Raw genomic sequence first — 18,883 nt, 5'->3', positions numbered from 1 at the left:
ATATAAAATTTAACCTATATTTAACCCTTTAAGTGTGGATGGCGTATATGTACGCTTTACGTTTGTTTCGAATATATTCGATTTACTAAAATAGTAGCAAGAGGAAAAATACTAAACTAATTTTTCCTCTTTTTCCTCTCTCGCTACTATTTTTTGTTTCTACTACAGCTAGAACTATCTCACCAAACGTCTGTGTGACTATATACGGCACAGTAAATCGAATATAGTTGAAACAAACATAAAGCGTATATATACGCCTTCCGCACTACAGGAGCACAATGCGGAGGGTGTATACTGAATTTGACGAAAAAAACTACATTTTCCAGTAGAGACTCGTTCAACAAATTCCACACTTAAGGAGTTAAATATATGATGATTATTGTTACGTGGTGATCTTGCATTTTTTCTGCATTATACATTCTACCTTAAATGCATTGTATTATTTTTAATTAGTAATTTTTCTGTCACTTTTAGCTAATTGCAAAAATGACGATGAAAAATGATTACATGAAATTGATGAAGGGAACATGAAACAACCATGACAAGGCCAGGGTTCGAACCTGCAACAATCATTAGTGATATTGTGAATTGGTCACTTTATGAACTGTGACAACATTTTACCTTCAAGACACCAATAAAATATCAGGTTATAAATTTTATTCAGAAGATGAATTTTTCATCACTTCAGGTTTACTGCCAATAAGAGTCTAAAAAAAATGTATAACCAAAACTCCACCCCATTATCATAAACTCAAGCATAGTTCTCTTACATGTTCTAACCATCAATCTATACCAAAAACACAATTGTAAAAAACATTCCAATAGTAATAAACAGGGTTCAGATTTTTATGTAATTACATATTTCTTTACTTTTGTATGTAGCCAAACAAAAATGACAAATGTTGGCAAAATTACGATGTACGAAGTACAGTGGACTCCTTTTAATTCGAACTAGTATAATTACAATTACTCGGTAATTCGAATGAACCCTGTGTTGCTCACACACAGTCTCTAGATCCAGGTGTGTGGTTTGTAACATTGTAATTTCAACACCCTCCCCCTCTCTAGCTTAGTTTCCGACCTTCCTCTTTTACACCACGATTTTGTTTCAAGTGTGTGTCAGATCTTCGAGCCACTAGGGCAGGTTCGTTGAAGCCCCTTGCTGTCATGAGTCCATGTGCGACTATAGGCATACCTAGTTTTTACTGAAAATCCGGTCTGCCATTCTGTGTCAGTCTAATAAAGAGTGCCTTTTTATAGTTTTATAGAATTTCAATTTTTATAGTTTTATAGAATCTCAATTGTTGGAAGAAAAGATCTAATCATAATAATTGAGAGTTTGGCGTTTAAGACCATAAATTGAACACATTTTAAGAACCCAGTCTCTGGCACTGTGCACGACCATTGAAGTAATTTTTATCGTGCGACCCACGAAGGGTTAATGATGTGACTTTTTGTTAATTTGAATTTTGGATAAAACTAACCAAGTTTTTTCATGTTCCATTTGAGTTCAAATTAAAAATGATACACTATATATGTGTGAATTTCAAGTTACATATTTTCACAATAAACGCTGTATTGTACCATATCAATAACTTTATTTGGGACAAACACTCAAAATATGATTCCCCCTGCACCATGGCCGTGAGTACTAAGATGTCATGCTTTGCGTGCAGGTTTGAGTCTCCTGGGGGAACGTGACAACTTTTCTCCTGACATCTCAGATTGGGGAGCTATGAATGAGTAGCATAACCCAGTCATGAAAACCCAAAACACTGACTGAGGGTTCGTCGTGCTGACCACACGTCACCCCATAACTGGTTGGATGATCTCACGTCTCAGGGGAGTGAGTGAGTAGGATCAGGTGGGAGTGAGGCCGGCAGTCCGTAGGTAGGCAAGGGTCCTCAATGGGCTGTTGCACTATGGGTCATTTCATTCACTTTACATTGACCTGGTCTTGTTTAAGCCATGAAAATCACAGCAAAAATAAAGGCTCTGTGTGTCGTTTCTGTTTCGCTCCTGCCATATTTCTCAAATAATCCCTCCTGGTTACAGGAACATGGCTGCAGATCAGGGAGTGGGCCTAAAGAAATTTCAGGAAAATCTACTCAAAAATACAAAAATATAAATGTCATTACTAGGGCCCGGGACTTTATGTCCTATAAAACTGTAAAATATGTATGTAATTATGTCATATAAATTGGAAAATGTGTCATGAAAAATTACAAATATGTCAGAAAAATGCAGAAATATTTCCATTAAAGCCAAAAATATGCACAACAGTACTCTCAAATTTCTCCCATACCCGGTAGAGTAGGGGCTGTAATGTACCAAATGTTATTTTTACTTTTGACTGATTTTTGTGAAAAGCTAAAAAGGCAAAGAAATGAGAACGAAACTTCTTTACTTCCCGTGCAACAATGAGAGAGAACATTTTTCCTCAATAATGTTTGCATGGCTATCAATTGTCGGCGGGATAAAAAAAGTGTGGTATTATTGTTCTGTACTAAGAAAAGACGGCACCTTTCTTCCTCCGTAATTTCCATATCCTGCCATCGACAATATGAACTATCCATTGTGCTAAAGCTACAAAGAAAAAATTATGAAATAACCGATTATGTGCGAGAGAATTACAAAATTATACAGATATATTTATTTTATTACAACAAAATTGAAGAAATATGTTGTAAAAACGTGAAATTGGTGAAATATGTCAAAATATGCTTTATCAAGTTTGTCTATTTCGGCTGATTTTCATCAGATATGTAAAGATCTCACCCCAATATTAGATCCGAAGCCAAATGAAAAATATGTTATAAAGTCCCGGGTCCTAGTAATTACATATTTCACATGTTTTGTCTGCATAAAAATCCAGGTAAAAGTAGATACTTGTACAATGGAAATAATGATATAAATCTCCAGCACATACATTTCTTTTTCTTGAGTTAAGCCAAGCTTTCATACAGCTTTGTACTTGCCTTTCTGGCAGTGACCCACTGTTGCCGTGTTTACCTACAAAGTCAAACAGCTGATCAGTCCTACTGCTGGCTGCCTGTTTGTGCAAGAAATGGCAACCTTAGAATCCCTCCTCCCTGAAGCACGCTTTTGTCAACATAATGGTTTGCACTGTGAATGGGCACTGGGAGTTGGCTTGGCTCTGGCATGGATGAAGTAATACATATCATGTTGCACTGAAGTTTGTTGGACATTTCAGGATAATGTCTAATTGAATGAACAGACCTCCACGCCGGAGTGGTCAGCACAACGTGTAACGACAGGGGTCCCAGGTTAAAAAAAAATCCAGCCAGTGCATGGGTGTTCCTTGTGAGTTTTCTTTCATCAATTTCATTACAATTAGCCAAAAGTGGCAGAAAAGCAATGTAAAATATACTAATTCAGTCAATCAATAATAGAATGAAGTATTCAGAAGACAATTCACACATGTCTGTCAAACTAAGATTCCAACTTTGAAAATTTAAAATACATATGCCTTCTGTAACTGGAGGTTGAAAGGTGATAAATAAATACACGTATTTAGAGAAATTGTTCAACAATACCTTTGGGTCCTCTCCAAATTGCAGGAACTTTTGCTCAGTCAACAAACTCTTGGAAGTCTTTATCACATCTTTGCATTTCTTCGGGGTTTCCTCGACTTTGCCAGCAAGGAAAAGGCAACAGCAGGCTGTAACCTACAACAGAATCGTAAAGTTGAAGCAACTTTCTAAATTACTTGTACAGCTCAAATATTATGTGATCAGTCTCTTAATCTTTTAAATCCCGATCGGTCATGTGCTGACCGATGGCATTTTTGGCCACAGTCCCGGTCGGTCATACCTTGACCGATGGAACAGAACCTTCTTTCGTCGCCTTGCAACCCTGTTCATTCTCTATGCTCATGACTAAGTGTGTGGAACTTGAAGCCAAGAGTCACTATGCATCGACAGGGATGCTGGTGCTCCAACTCCATAATGACGTCAGCAGCAGCTGCTAAACTTACACCTCCTCTTTGTCGACGCAGTAAAAGAGGTTAGTCAAAAGTGTTTGAGGCGATAACTTTTCAGTGGATGAAATGGACTTTGCACAATGCTTGCTTCAGAAGACAACCACTCCTTCTTCGGAAGAAAAATGAAGGGGGAGTAAGACGTAGGTTCGGGGCTAAAAATAACTTGTGTAATTTTTCCAGCTGACTGTCCCTTTTATTTTGAAAAGGATGCTTCATTTGAGTTCACAGAGGCATTGCAGTAATGTCATGCGCATAGTTTTCGCGTGTTTGCGAGTGGAGTGAGATATTTTTTCGTGTTTTGATCGTCGTGGGAGTGTAGTGAGAGGTATTTTTCACTTTTTGTGTGTGTGTTTTTTTTTTTTAAAAAAAATATTGTGCATGTTGCCAACCCTTGTCAGAAATAACTCGTGCACTTAGTTTCTTTTTCATTTTTTTCTTAGGATGGCAAAATACATTAGAAACAAAATAAATATTGAATTACAATGTAGACATGTGGTTGCAAATAGGACATAGAATTTGTTCCTGTTCCATGTCTCAACAGGGAGGGGGAGGGGAAAAATTTTGTCTTTTCTTTTCTTTTGTTTTCAATTTTCACATTTGAAGCCACGAATACTAACAAAAACATACAGATAGCAACTCTTCGTCTTTTCTATGTCAAAGTTTATTTTATTCTTAGTAAAATGTTTCACTAAATTATCTGCCATAGGAAGGAAGCTATAACAATTTCTTGCTAAACATTACAAAACTCGTTCAAATGGCCTGGGACAGAGGTAAAAACTTTATAAGCACCATGGGACTTTAAAGGTTAAATGTCATAGTAACTTACTCAGTTCACTCAACACATTTCATTAAATAATGTAATTTTAGAGCCCATCTGTCTGCATTAATGCATTGAGAGGATTAAAAAAATAGTATTTTAATAAAGATGCACAGAAAAGATTAAAAGAATGATTTCAGCTTATATTGTTAATCTTTCTAGGTACAATATTCGAGGGTTGAGGCTTGACCAAACCTTTGGCAGCAGTCACGGCGATTTTTTTTCAAATTTTCCTCTCCATTCGAAAAACCGGTGATATTCCAAAATCTAAAACATCACGTCAGCTTAGAATTCCTTCTAGAGCATTGAAGTGAACTTTTGTGTAGTTTGCTTACACTGTTATCTAGATATTATCAATAGTTCAATAGACTTAACTAATCGTGAAACGTTCTCTGGGACATGCAACCATATTATGGCATCACCGTTTAACTTTTAAAAAAATACAGTTGCCATGACTTATGCCTCAGCCCTCGCATAATGGTTTATATAGATAAATAAGCATGGTAAGAATTAGATGCACCTATTTGAAAAATAAATTTAATTCAAAATATTTGATGAACAAAAATGTTAGCTATTAATATGCGTTCATCAACATAACAGAAAGTAAGAGGTACTTACGAATCTTGGAAATTGTACAAAGGAATGAAACATATAAAATCGGTGAAAATAGACAACCCCTGTGGCCATGGTATTGTACCCTAGGTCCATCTTGGTTCCACAGTCTATTATAAATCTGGCCCCTTCTTTCCTGTACCTGCATTCTGTTTCATAATCTAGCCCATCCAGCATGGAAGGTGAGTTGCGCAGCTCCTTCTTCTCATAGTACCAGAACGGCATTCTCACTCCACTGGAGTACTCACTCTGAAAATACAAACGTCATACATTAGATTAAACTGCTACTCCAGGCACAATGAGCCAAACTATACACAAAGTTGGCTTTCTAAACAACCTATGGCTGCTTTACATACAACACACAAATAGGTTCTAATATAAACCATGTTAGGCTTAACATTTCCGATGCTTATTTGTGGCTCCCTCAGTGATCAAAGCAGTCTGTTTATCGCAAAAAATGCCAATAATGTATGGAACAAATATTTGTGTGTATATATAAGCAGTAACCTATTCTCCAAATTTTGTAAAATCATCACTTCTTCTCTTGACTATATTCGTTATGTTTCTTTTCTACTGCTATTCAAAACTAATTCCTAAATATATTCTTTCATTTTCTAAGACAAAAACCATTGTGTCAAACAGTCATGTTTGGCCATAAAGGATTTGGAAATACCAATCGGTGAAGGAAGTGAAAATACCAATCACGATTTGCACAAAATATTTAGTTGAGGAATGTGAAACAAGAAAATAAAATGGTCAGGGTTAAGAAGGGTGTCCCTTTTTTTTTCTAAAATTAATTTTCATTAAAATACAAAAATACAAGTAAGTATAGTCCTAAGTCATTAGGTTGTATAAGATGTTCTTTTAGCATGAAAAACATACACGTGTAGGAGATGAAGGGAAGTGCTGATAAAACATGGCAATCAAACACACTAATCCTAACTTACCTAAAACACATTGAATAGTAGCACCACAAGCACACAATGGTGTAATTACAATGTTAAGAGCACCGAACCTTGCTCACCTAACATATTCATGCAAGCATACAGGGTTAGTCAAAAGTATCGGGACAGGCCAGTAATAACGAGATGCGTGGACGGAGCAAAATCACATGTTGCAAGTGGGTATTGGTGCGGAAACTGCATTGAATAGGTTTGTGGCCATCATGGCAGCCATCTTGGATTCCGCCATATTGGATATCACACAATATTTTCAAATGGAAAGGGGTATGTATGACACATCAATTTAGGCTAGAATTGTCCCACAAACGACAATCCGAACTCAGTTTGGACCTATCGCCATTCGTGGAAGAGATAGGGATGGTGTGCTACGTTTGACTGCAAAAAATTAGATTTGTCTGAGAGAGACGTTTGGACGGAGGAAAATCACATGTTGCAAATTAATATTGGTGTGGAAACTGCAATGAATGGGGGTGTGGTCATCATGGCAGCCATCTTGGATTCCGCCATATTGGATATCACACAATATTTTCAAATGGAAAGGGGTATGTATGACACATCAATTTAGGCTAGAATTGTCCCACAAACGACAATCTGAACTCATTTTTGACCTATCGCCATTCCTGGAAGAGACAGGGTGTGCTACGTTTGACTGCAAAAAATTAGATTTTTCTGAGAGAGACGTTTGGACGAAATCGTGTAGCAACGAGGCAGTTTCTTTAATCAATTAATAAAAGATTTGTGAGTTGTAGTTTCAACAATAATTGGTATGAATCTATGATTAGAACCACAAATTTCTGAACATTGTCCGAAAAATAGGCCGATTCGACTAATATTTACTCCTGCTTGGTTAAGTCGTCCTGGGGTGGCATCTATTTTAATTCCTATAGATGGTATAGCCCATGAGTGTAATACATCTGCAGATGTAGTTAGTACTCGGATATCTATGTTAATTGGCAGCACTGTTCGATTATCTACATCTAATAATCGAAACGAGTCTATAAATATTTCATTTGTTGGGGATATATATGAATCAAATTCTGCCCTTATAAAATCGGAGTATTCATAACTTCAGTATCATTGATGCCCAATAGTTTTAAGGGTTAATGAAGGTTGATTAATTTCATCTAGTAAATATAATAAACGTAGGGAGGGTAGGGCAATAAAAACTAGGGTAATTGCTGGTATAATTGTTCATATTGTTTCTAATGTTTGTCCTTCTAAAAGTATTCGGTTTGTTAATTTGTTATTAAATAATGATGCTATTAAATATCCTACTAATACTGTAATTATAATTAAAATTAATATTGTGTGGTCATGGAAAAATATTATTTGTTCTATTAGTGGGGAGGATCTATCTTGTAATCCTACTTGATTTCAGGTTGCCACTTTTAAGTAAGGGATACCCCTTATATTTGAAGCTTAAGTTCAATGCACTTCTCTGCCACCTTAAAAATTAGTTGTTAGTAAGTATTATTGGAAGTTCTGAATATGTATGTTCAGAAGGAGGTGATATTTGATATCATTCAATTGATGATGCTTGTTGTAGATTAAATAATGTCGGTCGGGCACTTGTTATACCTTCTCAGGTAATAAAAATTATAATAATTACTGCTGTAAATGATAGGATTGACCCTAATCTTGAAACAATATTTCATATTGTATATGCATCTGGATAATCCGAATATCGTCGTGGTATTCCTCTTAATCCTAGGAAATGTTGTGGGAAAAATGTTAAGTTTACTCCGATAAACATTGAGATGAATTGGATTTTTAATCAATCTGGATTTATTATTATTCCTGTAAATAGTGGAAATCAATGTACTAGTCCTGCTATAATAGCAAATACTGCTCCTATAGATAATACATAATGAAAATGTGCTACAACATAGTATGTATCATGCAGTACAATGTCTAGCGATGAATTTGCTAATACTACCCCTGTTAGTCCCCCTATTGTAAATAAGAAAATAAATCCTAATGCTCATAATATTGACGGTGAATAATTAATTTGTGTTCCATGTAGTGTTGCAATTCATCTAAATACCTTAATTCCTGTTGGCACAGCAATAATTATTGTAGCTGCAGTAAAATATGCTCGAGTATCAACATCTATTCCTACAGTAAATATATGATGTGCTCATACAATAAACCCTAGAAAAATCCAATTGCTATTATTGCATAAATTATTCCAAGAACTCCAAATGTTTCTTTTTTACCTCTTTCTTGAGTTACAATATGTGAAATTATTCCAAATCCTGGTAGAATTAGAATATATACTTCTGGGTGACCAAAGAATCAGAATAGGTGTTGATATAAGATTGGGTCTCCACCACCGGATGGATCAAAAAATGAGGTATTTAAATTTCGATCTGTTAATAGTATTGTAATTGCTCCTGCTAGAACTGGTAGTGATAATAATAGTAGAACTGCGGTGATTACTACTGATCATACGAACAATGGTACTCGTTCTATAGATATTCCTATAGTTCGTATATTAATTACTGTTGTAATAAAATTTACTGCCCCTAGAATAGAGGATACCCCCGCTAAGTGTAATGAAAAAATTGATAAATCTACAGAGGCTCCAGCATGTGCAATTCCTGCAGATAGGGGAGGATATACTGTTCAACCAGTTCCTGCACCACTTTCTACAATTCTTCCTGATAATAGTAGAGTTAATGATGGGGGTAGTAATCAAAATCTTATATTATTTAATCGTGGAAAGGCTATGTCTGGGGCTCCAATTATTAGAGGGACTAATCAGTTTCCAAATCCACCAATTATAATAGGTATTACTATGAAAAAAATTATAATAAATGCGTGTGCAGTTACAATTACATTGTAGATTTGATCATCTCCAATTAAACTTCCTGGTTGGCCTAATTCTATGCGGATTAAGATACTTAATGATGTTCCAACTATTCCTGATCATACTCCGAAAATTAAATATATTGTACCAATATCTTTATGGTTAGTAGAAAATAATCATCGTTGCAAGAATGAGATGACTGAAGTTATAGGTGATAAACTGTAAATTTATTTATGAGTTTTAAGCTCTCTCATTAAATTTTGGCTTTATAGTTAAGAATAATAATTTTGAACTGCAATTTCAGGGTGATACATTGTATGTATTAAGGCCTAAAAGAGTACCCCTTACTTATGACTTTGAAGGTCATTAGTTTAAAATTAACTTAAGACCTTATAAAGATTTTTATAGAGATATATAAATTGGTTGAATTATAGGTAGGCCACATACTGATAGAAAAATTGTAACTACTGATAATACTTGTTCTTTTAAATTTAATGGCTTGTTGTTAATAATATTTCATATATTAGTTTTATAGTTTATTAAAATTGATGTAAGTGAGGTTCGTAAGTAATAATATAGGGTTAATAATGATATACTAATTAGAATTGCAATTATAACTAATTGCTTAAGGTTGGTTGTTTGGATAATAATTATTCATTTTGGTAAAAACCCTAGTAGAGGTGGTAGTCCACCAAGAGATAATATTGATATAAATAAGGATATTTTTTTAATGGGGGGAAGTTTTAGTATAAACAGTTGATGGACGTAGTATGTTTTGCTTATTGAAAATAACATAATGGTAGATGTGGTTATAAGGATGTATAGTAGTAAGTACATTAATCAGGTATTGTCTTCTGATGTTATTCTTAGAATAATTCATGATATGTGATTAATTGATGAAAAGGCTATAATTTTTCGTAACGAGGTTTGATTTAACCCTCCAATTGCTCCAATAATTGCTGATGTTCTAATTGTTAAAATTAGAATTATATTTAAATTGTCAATTACGTAACTAAGTAATGTTGATGGAGCAATTTTTTGAATAGTTGTTATTACTAAGCAGTTAATTCATGTTATTCCTTCTATAACCTCTGGTATTCAAATGTGAAATGGAGCAGCTCCTATTTTTATTAATAAAGCTATAGTTAATAGCTGGATTTGTATATTGAAGTTTACAGCATTAATTATAATTAATGCTGCGGCCAAAATTATTGATGATGCTAATGCTTGAATTAGGAAGTATTTAAGTGATGCTTCTGTATTTCGTTGATTGTTTGGTGTAGAAATTAATGGGATAAAAGATATTAAATTAATTTCTAAGCCTATTCAGGCTCCATATCATGAGGTGGAAGAAATAGAAAGGAGGGTTCCTATTGTGAGGGTCAATAGGAATATTATTTTTTTGGGGGTTGTGAGCATTAAAAAGGGAAGGATTGATTATAGACCTTCATATGTGGGGTATGAGCCCTCTAGCTTAATTAGCTTACCTTTTTATTATATTTTGGTGTATGATGCACTATGGGGTTTGATACCATTGGAGAAAGTTTAATTCTTTCAATTATAAAAATTCATTTATTGTTACCAATAAATTAATAAGAACATGTTAAATTTCATGTATGCTTTACCCTATCATGGTAACCCTTTTTCAGACATCTTATTTATATAAAAATTATAATAGTGGGTTAATAATATTATTTATTGGACTTTTATTATTATGATTAATAAGTAGAACCCATTTATTAAAGTATATAAAATACTTCAGAATCCTTTTTAATTTTATCCAATATTTTTTTAAGTCTTTGTAGCCTAACTTAAAGTAATTGACTTAATTAACATGTCATTTTAATACTTATTGAGTTTAGAGAAAAAAGAAGTTAATATATCTATATAGAACACAATTTTGAGGGAGAAAAAAAAATTGTGTTCTATATAGTACGGGAAAAGTGAGTAAAAATGAAAAAGGGGGAAATTTTCGTGAGATAATTCCTAATTATAATTTAATTTAATGTAATACATATTATGTAATAATAAAGAACCTCTCTTTATATTTTAAAACTAAAGTTTTATTCTAGCTTAGAATTCCCTAGTTAAATTTTACATATGTATTTATTAAAGAGAGGAAAAATTTCCGTCAATTTTTTTATGGGTTGGAGACGGTGTAATTGACTTTAGTTCGCAGTGTGTGGTTTTGTTTAATTTTAATGTAAATTAGATTACAGGATTTTAAATTTTAATATTTATTTTGTCCGGTTAAATTCGTGCCAGCTGCCACGGTTAGACGTGGGGACATAGGTGGAGAGCTGTTGGCTTAATTGTAGTAATAATTGATTTTTGGTTGTTTATATTTTATTTATTAGGTGAAATTTTTAATGTAATTTGTTCTTTATTTTTATTAATTCTATAAAGATGATGTATTAAACTAGGATTAGATACCCTATTATTATCATTGTAAATTTGGTTTGAGTAGTATTAGTTATGATCTTGAAACTCAAAGAATTTGGCGGTGCTTTATTCTATTTAGAGGAACCTGTTCCGTAATCGATATTCCGCGTTCTATTTGACCTATTATTGTAAAATATCAGTTTGTATACCGCCGTAATTTGAATATTTAAATATATATATTCTTTTTTTCTGTTGGAATGTATTTCAGGTCAAGGTGCAGCTTATTAGTGGGTGGAGATGGGTTACATTATGTTGATTTGGATAATATATTGAAATTATATTTGAAATTGGATTTAATTGTAATTTTGTTTTAGAATAACATTTTGGTTTATTGGCTCTAGGGCATGCACACATCGCCCGTCGCTCTCATTTATATAGGTGAGATAAGTCGTAACATAGTAGGCGTACCGGAAGGTGTGCCTAGTTTGAATAGTATCAAAATATTTCTGTTAGTTAGAATATTCATTTACATTGAGTAGTTAGTCGTGCAATTCGACATATTTTGATAAAAATTTTATTACTATTTGAATATTAGTTTATAAATTGATTATATATGAAAAGTAATTTTATTGGGGTTGGTTATATATTTGGTGTATATAAATTAGGTAAAGAAAACAAAAACATATGCTCGTAAGAACTGTATACATGAAGATTAAAAATTTTGTACATATTTTTCTTTTGCCAAAACATACAGAAAAGAACTTAATTTTGTTAATCTTTAGCTGAAAAAGTAACAAAATACGATAGGTCACACTAAAAGTTTTTAGACACGTGCAAGTACAATACTGGAGACCAAAAGTATGAATGCTATAATTTTTCAAAGTATTCTCCATGACAGTTGATACACTTGTTCATCCGCTCAAACCAAGTGTGAAAGCACTGGGACCACACATCTGCAGGCACCTCTTGAATGCACTGAACGAAGGCGGTGACTGCCTCCTCGGGAGTAGGAAATGAAGAACCTCGTAATGTATCCTTGATTTTAGGGAACAGGAAGAAATCACAAGGGGCGAGGTCGGGACTGTAAGAAGGATGAATCATTTGTTCGATGTTGGAGGCTTTGAAGAATTCAATTGTTCGTACTGCTGTATGGCTGTGCGCATTGTCTTGATGCACAATAATGCGACTTCGTGGGCGTTTTTCACGAACTTTCCGTACGATCTCCGGTAAACAAACCGTAGTGTACCATTCAGCATTAACGGTCCGACGTCCCTGTAGCGGCACTGTTGCAATATGGCCCGTCCAACTGAAGAAAGTGGCAACCATTTGTTTGACAGCACTTCGTCCCTTCCTGACTTTTGTTGGTGGGTCTTCATCCGGGAAGATCCACTGCGTCGACTGTCGTTTGCTCTCGGGTTCATAACAGTACACCCAAGTTTCGTCACCTCTTACGATGTCATACACTGCATTTGATTGTCCTTGGTTAAATTTGTCCAGCATTTTCATGCACCATGTGGCCCGTGCCTGCTTTTGCTCCTGAATAAGATGGTGTGGGATCCATCTGGCACAGAGCTTCCTGACACCAAGGTGATCATGCAGGATCGTTTGAACCTGACTCATACCAATACCCAGTGTTGCACTAATAACTGCATATGTCACCCGGTTATCCTCCTCTATCATGCGACACACTCTGTCGATGTTTTCTTGATAAGTTGCTGTCACAGGACGACCATCACGTAATTCATCACTGAGTTTTTGACGTCCACGTCGAAATTCTAAAAACCAATTAAACACAGTCGCACGGCATGGGGCTTCCTCCTGAAATGCATTTCAGAGCCTTTCATAACATTGCTGCTGCGTTAAACCTGCTCGAAAATCGTAAAAAATCATTGCTCTGAAGTGCTCCCGTGTTAAATCCATTTTACTGTACACACACGACAATAATTGACTAATTTCTGGCAAACAACAATTAACAACTATAAATTCTGCAGCATTATCACACTTCACAGACTACTAACTTCAACATATCCTAGAGACAATGTATTGCTGCAATCAGTGTTGCCGCATCTAAAAACTTTTAGTGCCACCCACGTATGAGTTACTGTATCTGATTGCCCTGGTCCCTAGGCCTTCTTCAGATATTTCAAGAAGTTTAAAACATTTTTTTAAAAAAAACATTTGCTGCCAATCTTCCAACTTCCCGTTTTATCCTTTTACACCTTTACCCTTTGGCTAATGTTTTAAGCCTCTTGAAAAACTTGAAGAAACCCCAGGAAACAGGACCAAAATGGGGTGACAGGGAAAATAGAACCACTTGTAAGCACGTTTTTAACCATATTTTTTTTATTGGTGAATGTGCTAGAAATTGATACAGTAGCAAATATTGGTCCTCCCCTTATCCAATGTATTTGTGTCCGTGTGTAACTGTGATATATGGTATTTGTTGACAACACAGTTCATGTTCTAGATTTGGTGAGAATGTGTGGACCTCTGTAACTTCTAAAATATGAAACACTGGTTAACGTTTGTCATTTGGTTTGGTTTAAAATATAGATTTGAAATGAACAAATACAACTATTCATGTTCAATTTGTAGAAAAAATGAACTCGCTAGTCATATGATTGACTGGCTGATTTGGATTATTTTACTTTCAGTTTCTGCCATTTTTGGCTAATCGCAAATATGAGAATGATTAATGGAACTGATGAACACACACCCATGGCTAGGTTGGGATTCAAGCCAGAAGCCCTAGTGTCATAGCACATTGAGTTAACCACTCCGTTATGATGCCAGGAGTCATTGCCACGAAGGTTGTCAGTATTGGCCATATGACCACATTGTGTGTTTTGCTTTGTCATGCTTTACGTGGTTACATCCTTACAAGAATAAAACATAATATCTTTCTTGGTTTTCAAATATATTAGCCTAAACTTATTGTAAAAGGAACTGGACAAAATGTCACAAGAGTAACGTACAGTTACAAACTTCCAACGCTTCTAAAATCTTCTATTTTTGGCTTTAATGATTTCAAATTCTATATTTTCATACAATAAACATATCAATAAAATATCCCACTAAAATTTACAGGATTTTTAATTTCAATTTGATATTCAAGTAAAGAGAGTCTTTCGGTTTACAAGCATGATGTTTCTTCAAAAAGAGATTACTACTATTTACAAAAGGTGCTTTTAACATGAAAGGTTTGAACTTGTAGTAAAAAAATATTCAGTAGTAATTATGACAAGTGAAAAATTGTCTCTGATGGCCACAAAAGTAATGGTATATGTGCCAATTTACAAACTTTTTATGCAAGATATTTTGTATTATTACACAACTTCTGCACCCCATAAGTTTTTGAACAAAATAAAATGGGGGGGGGAGTCTTTTTAAACCCAGAAGCACTTTCATCATAATTATACAGATTTCTTTCAAAGCAAAATAGTGCAGGGGGAAGCAGACATACCAATTTTTTCCACAGCATCCCCCCCAGCTGTCTCATTGTGAGCATGTTAAACTATAGGCGTAGCCTCCCAGTTAACTCCAAAGCTCGACCAAACATTCCTCCAGCTAACGTTTTCCACTTCAAGTGCTGAAGCAATGAGCAAATCTAAACCCAAAAATATACCAGTAGACCGTGACAAATTTATCATGTTATGAGATGCATGAAAAAAAAAAACATATTTTGCACGAAGGGAATAGAGTATAAAAGACTGTACAACCCTTGGTAAGTAATTCAGTACCCTTGACCCTCTGTATCCCCTGGAGATTGTTTATGAAAGTTTTCAGTTGACGTTTGCTCACGGAAATGTGTTCTTGTGAAGTAAAATAAGTCTGTTACCTTAGAGTGTTACTTTACCGTGTAGCAGAACAGCCCAAAGGCTTTGCACAAGTGAATATAGCACCCAAAATAACTTTCCACAACAGCAGCTATAATTTTATGTAGTTAGGTTGGGATTGTTAAGCTTGGTAGTGACAGTTATTTTCGACATGTTCTCTTGCTATTTTAGTGTGCATACAAACAGTTTCTACTACAAAACGTGGCAAAAATACTCCAAAATTGCAGGTTTTAACTTACGTGGGCCATTCTTTGGGATTAAATATCTCTGTTATTTGTGCTTTCCTAACGCTGGAACCACTTTTACATTAAATAAAACATTGAAATCAGTCGATTAAAGACAAATTCGACATAATTCTCAAGGGGGTAGGTACAGTGGCAGGGTTGCTACGATTTTTTGATTATGAAATTCCCTGACATTTCCAGGTTTTCCAGTCCAAAAATTACATTTTTCCAGACATGTTTATCATCATGATTTTTGCATTTGAACCTTGTGTTTTCTAATTAAATATATAATCCGTTAATTATTATGAATATTCGCTTTGACAACTTTCTTTTTTTTTTTTTAGCAATTTTCATTCTACACACACAAGAACACATGAAAATTCGAAGAGAAAAATGTAAAATTACAATCGGCATCAAATGTATTAGGTGCTACAATCATGTGCATCTAACCTTCAAGCTAAGGTAACAGAGGTACATATTTCGCCATAACAGATCTTCACAATATAAAAACAACAATACTTTAGTATTATACGAACTATGTTTTCTGCGACAGGTTAGGTTAGGAAAAAGGCAGACTAACCTAACGTAACCTAACCTGTCCCAGAAAACAGACGGTCTGAAATAATAAGGTAATCTGTATAATACTAAAGTACCAAAACAACAGAAAACCACACACAATTTTTCATTTTCTGGAGAATTTATAGTGTCGTATAAAATGCTGCTTTTGCTTGATTTATAAGTACACACGAAAAGGTAAAAAAAAAGGTCAAGCGCTCCCCTGTGCTTAACACCACGCCATGAAGGCTTATAGAGGGTGTGGGGGTAACACCCTACACTTTCTTGATCCGGTCATGAGTGGGGGTGATGTGATCAGCATCACACCCCTGACTGCCTTTAAACCCAAGGGTTTCCCCCAGGTACCCATGCCATTCGACGCTGTTATAAGTACACACATCTGGAGAAATTTTTGTTGCATATAGGAATTCTATAAGAAATGCCAACAAGCCTAAGATCTATAAAATAATAGACTATAATTTCATCTTCACCAACCTTTCCGATAATTACGATCATATTGTCAATGTACTTTAGTTATCAATAAGATATCTGGATTGCAAGTTTTACTTTGATATTCTTTCTAATATCTAATATTATAGAAGTGAAAATTTATTACAGAAATTCGAAGAAACCATAATTTTGCACAAGGCAGGGAATCATAAGAATGAAAGAAATAAGTTTCTAAACTGAATCCTTTCTGGGAGTGGAATCACAAGAACCGAATCCAGAAGTGGAAGTGAACTGCTTGTTCATTTTGCAACTTTTTCTCTTGCAGACTCTTGCACATAAATTCCAGACAATCTGCAACATTCCCTGATTTGTCTCTGAGAAGCCAAATTCCCTGCTTTCCAGATGCATAGCAACCCTGAGTGGGTAAACAGGGCTAGACTCTACTTTACGTCCTTATTGCTTTTGGTGGTAACCGATGGGAGTTAATAACACAGCAGGCTCGTCTTTGTGTCCCCGTTGTGAATGCACGTGCTTTGCTCGTTTGCATTCTGCGTGGTGATTGCTTCTTTGCATTTGCGGTGCGTGAAGAAGAACAGGTTCCAAAAACTTGTAGATAGTGTAAAATACGTTTATCCCCAGTAATAATTTAGTGCATCGTTCAAAACTGTACCTTCTTCTTTTTACACTTTCTGTTCACGATAGCCCGACAAACCATTCACGGGTATCCCCACGAACCATTCACGGGGACAGGGTATGCCTACGAGGTTAAGTCTGTTAGGTTAGGTTCCATTAGCACTCATTTCACCCCTAAATATGTGCTTCATCATCGAAAAATTTCCTCAGTACGTTCAATTACGCATATCCGGACATCGGTTTTTATCGATTTCCTCCTCCAGGTAATTTTTCCTCACTTTCGGATTTACGTTGTTGAATTCCTTATACAATAACCTTTCCAACGATATATGACACGTATTCCTTAGGAAAAGGACGTAAAATACCGTAAACGGGACCAGTAATTCAAGTGTGATTAAGTTGCAGAAACTACTGTTTTGGATATATTTGGTCCTGAGGTGTAACTCATGGTAGTGTGTCTAGCACAGAAGTGGGAGTTGTTGGAGTCTTTTGTGTATGTGTGTGCTAAATAACAATGTTTACACATAAAGCAACTAAAGAGCCCAGTTATACTTTTGTAACCACACCAACCTAGCTTAACCTATAATATATGATTACAGTTGAGTCATTGGTCATCTTACTACGGCAAGTAATATACTTATGACCAATGTCTGGGCAATTTGATCTGCAATATACTTTTAAATTGTAAAAACAAACATACTCATATCATATGTGACATTTTAAAACTAATTTAACACTCAAATTTCAATTGTATAATCTCTTATTTCCATACATTAACTGCATAGGTCTATATTTACTTTTTTTAAAAAATGTAATATTACAAATAATTACCCAGAGAACTCAAAAGGAAATCTTTCCAGAAAAAAAATATTCCTGGTCGTAGTGAAAAATGTAAACTTCTCTCACGAATGGTTGTTAACGTGTGGGACGAGGGGAGTATAAATTACTTTATTCACACAACACAAAATAATTTAAAACATTCAAGAAGTCTAGCTACAAGGTCAGTAAAGATGAAGTTGCTTTCAAGCGACGTTATTTTGTAATCGTCAAAACAGCATTAACTACGATAAAATAATTAACTATGTCGACATACACATGCTTATCACAAAAGTATGTAGTAAACACTAACCTGGTTATTGTTCTAGCAACTATTTCGCCAAGCACAACACTTTTTGCACAGATCCTGGCATTCAACACGTTTATAGGTGACATGCAGCAAGCTCTCTTCCTTGGTAGGTAGTGGTGGGGTTTACTTCGATGATCATTAGATATGATGCTACAACTTGGCTAAATACGCTTTGTCCTGTACCACACAGCATACAGCAACGTAATAACTAAAAAAAATTCATTAAATTGCATTGTATATTGCTCAATATAGGCTAGTTGACGTAGTTTAAGAATGTTCAAGTTAAGTCCTACCACATCGAAGGTAATTGTGCATTTTTCCAGTAATGAATATGCTGCACAGGGAAGGACAATTAGTAAGACTAATATGCCAACCAAACGAACATTGTTGCAATCTCATACTCTAAGCTTGCAACCGTTGGTTGCAATGCATTACGTAATCAAATTTAATTTATTTATTTTTCCCTTGGTGTGC

General features: G+C 34.9%; 1 protein-coding gene across 1 annotated transcript in view; it reads right to left on the bottom strand.

Moving 5' to 3' along the window:
* The window catches only part of LOC145991509 (cyclin-K-like), a 31,322-nt gene extending 12,781 nt beyond the window's left edge, over positions 1-18,541 (bottom strand). Inside the window, exons 1-3 of the mRNA XM_083127528.1 lie at positions 18,413-18,541; positions 5,439-5,681; positions 3,558-3,689 (exon numbers count right to left, since the gene is read on the bottom strand). Of these exons, the coding sequence (XP_082983654.1) occupies positions 3,558-3,689; positions 5,439-5,657 (351 nt within the window). The 5' untranslated portion in view covers positions 5,658-5,681; positions 18,413-18,541. The remainder of the gene's footprint in view (positions 1-3,557; positions 3,690-5,438; positions 5,682-18,412) is intronic.
* Between the last annotated feature and the right edge of the window lie 342 nt (positions 18,542-18,883).

The sequence above is a fragment of the Lepisma saccharinum genome, chromosome 8 (genome assembly GCF_977018435.1).
Source record: "Lepisma saccharinum chromosome 8, izLepSacc3.1, whole genome shotgun sequence".
Classification (NCBI taxonomy): domain Eukaryota; kingdom Metazoa; phylum Arthropoda; class Insecta; order Zygentoma; family Lepismatidae; genus Lepisma; species Lepisma saccharinum.
Note: the sequence above shows the minus strand (reverse complement) of the source record. Positions and strands in the feature narration are given on the sequence as shown.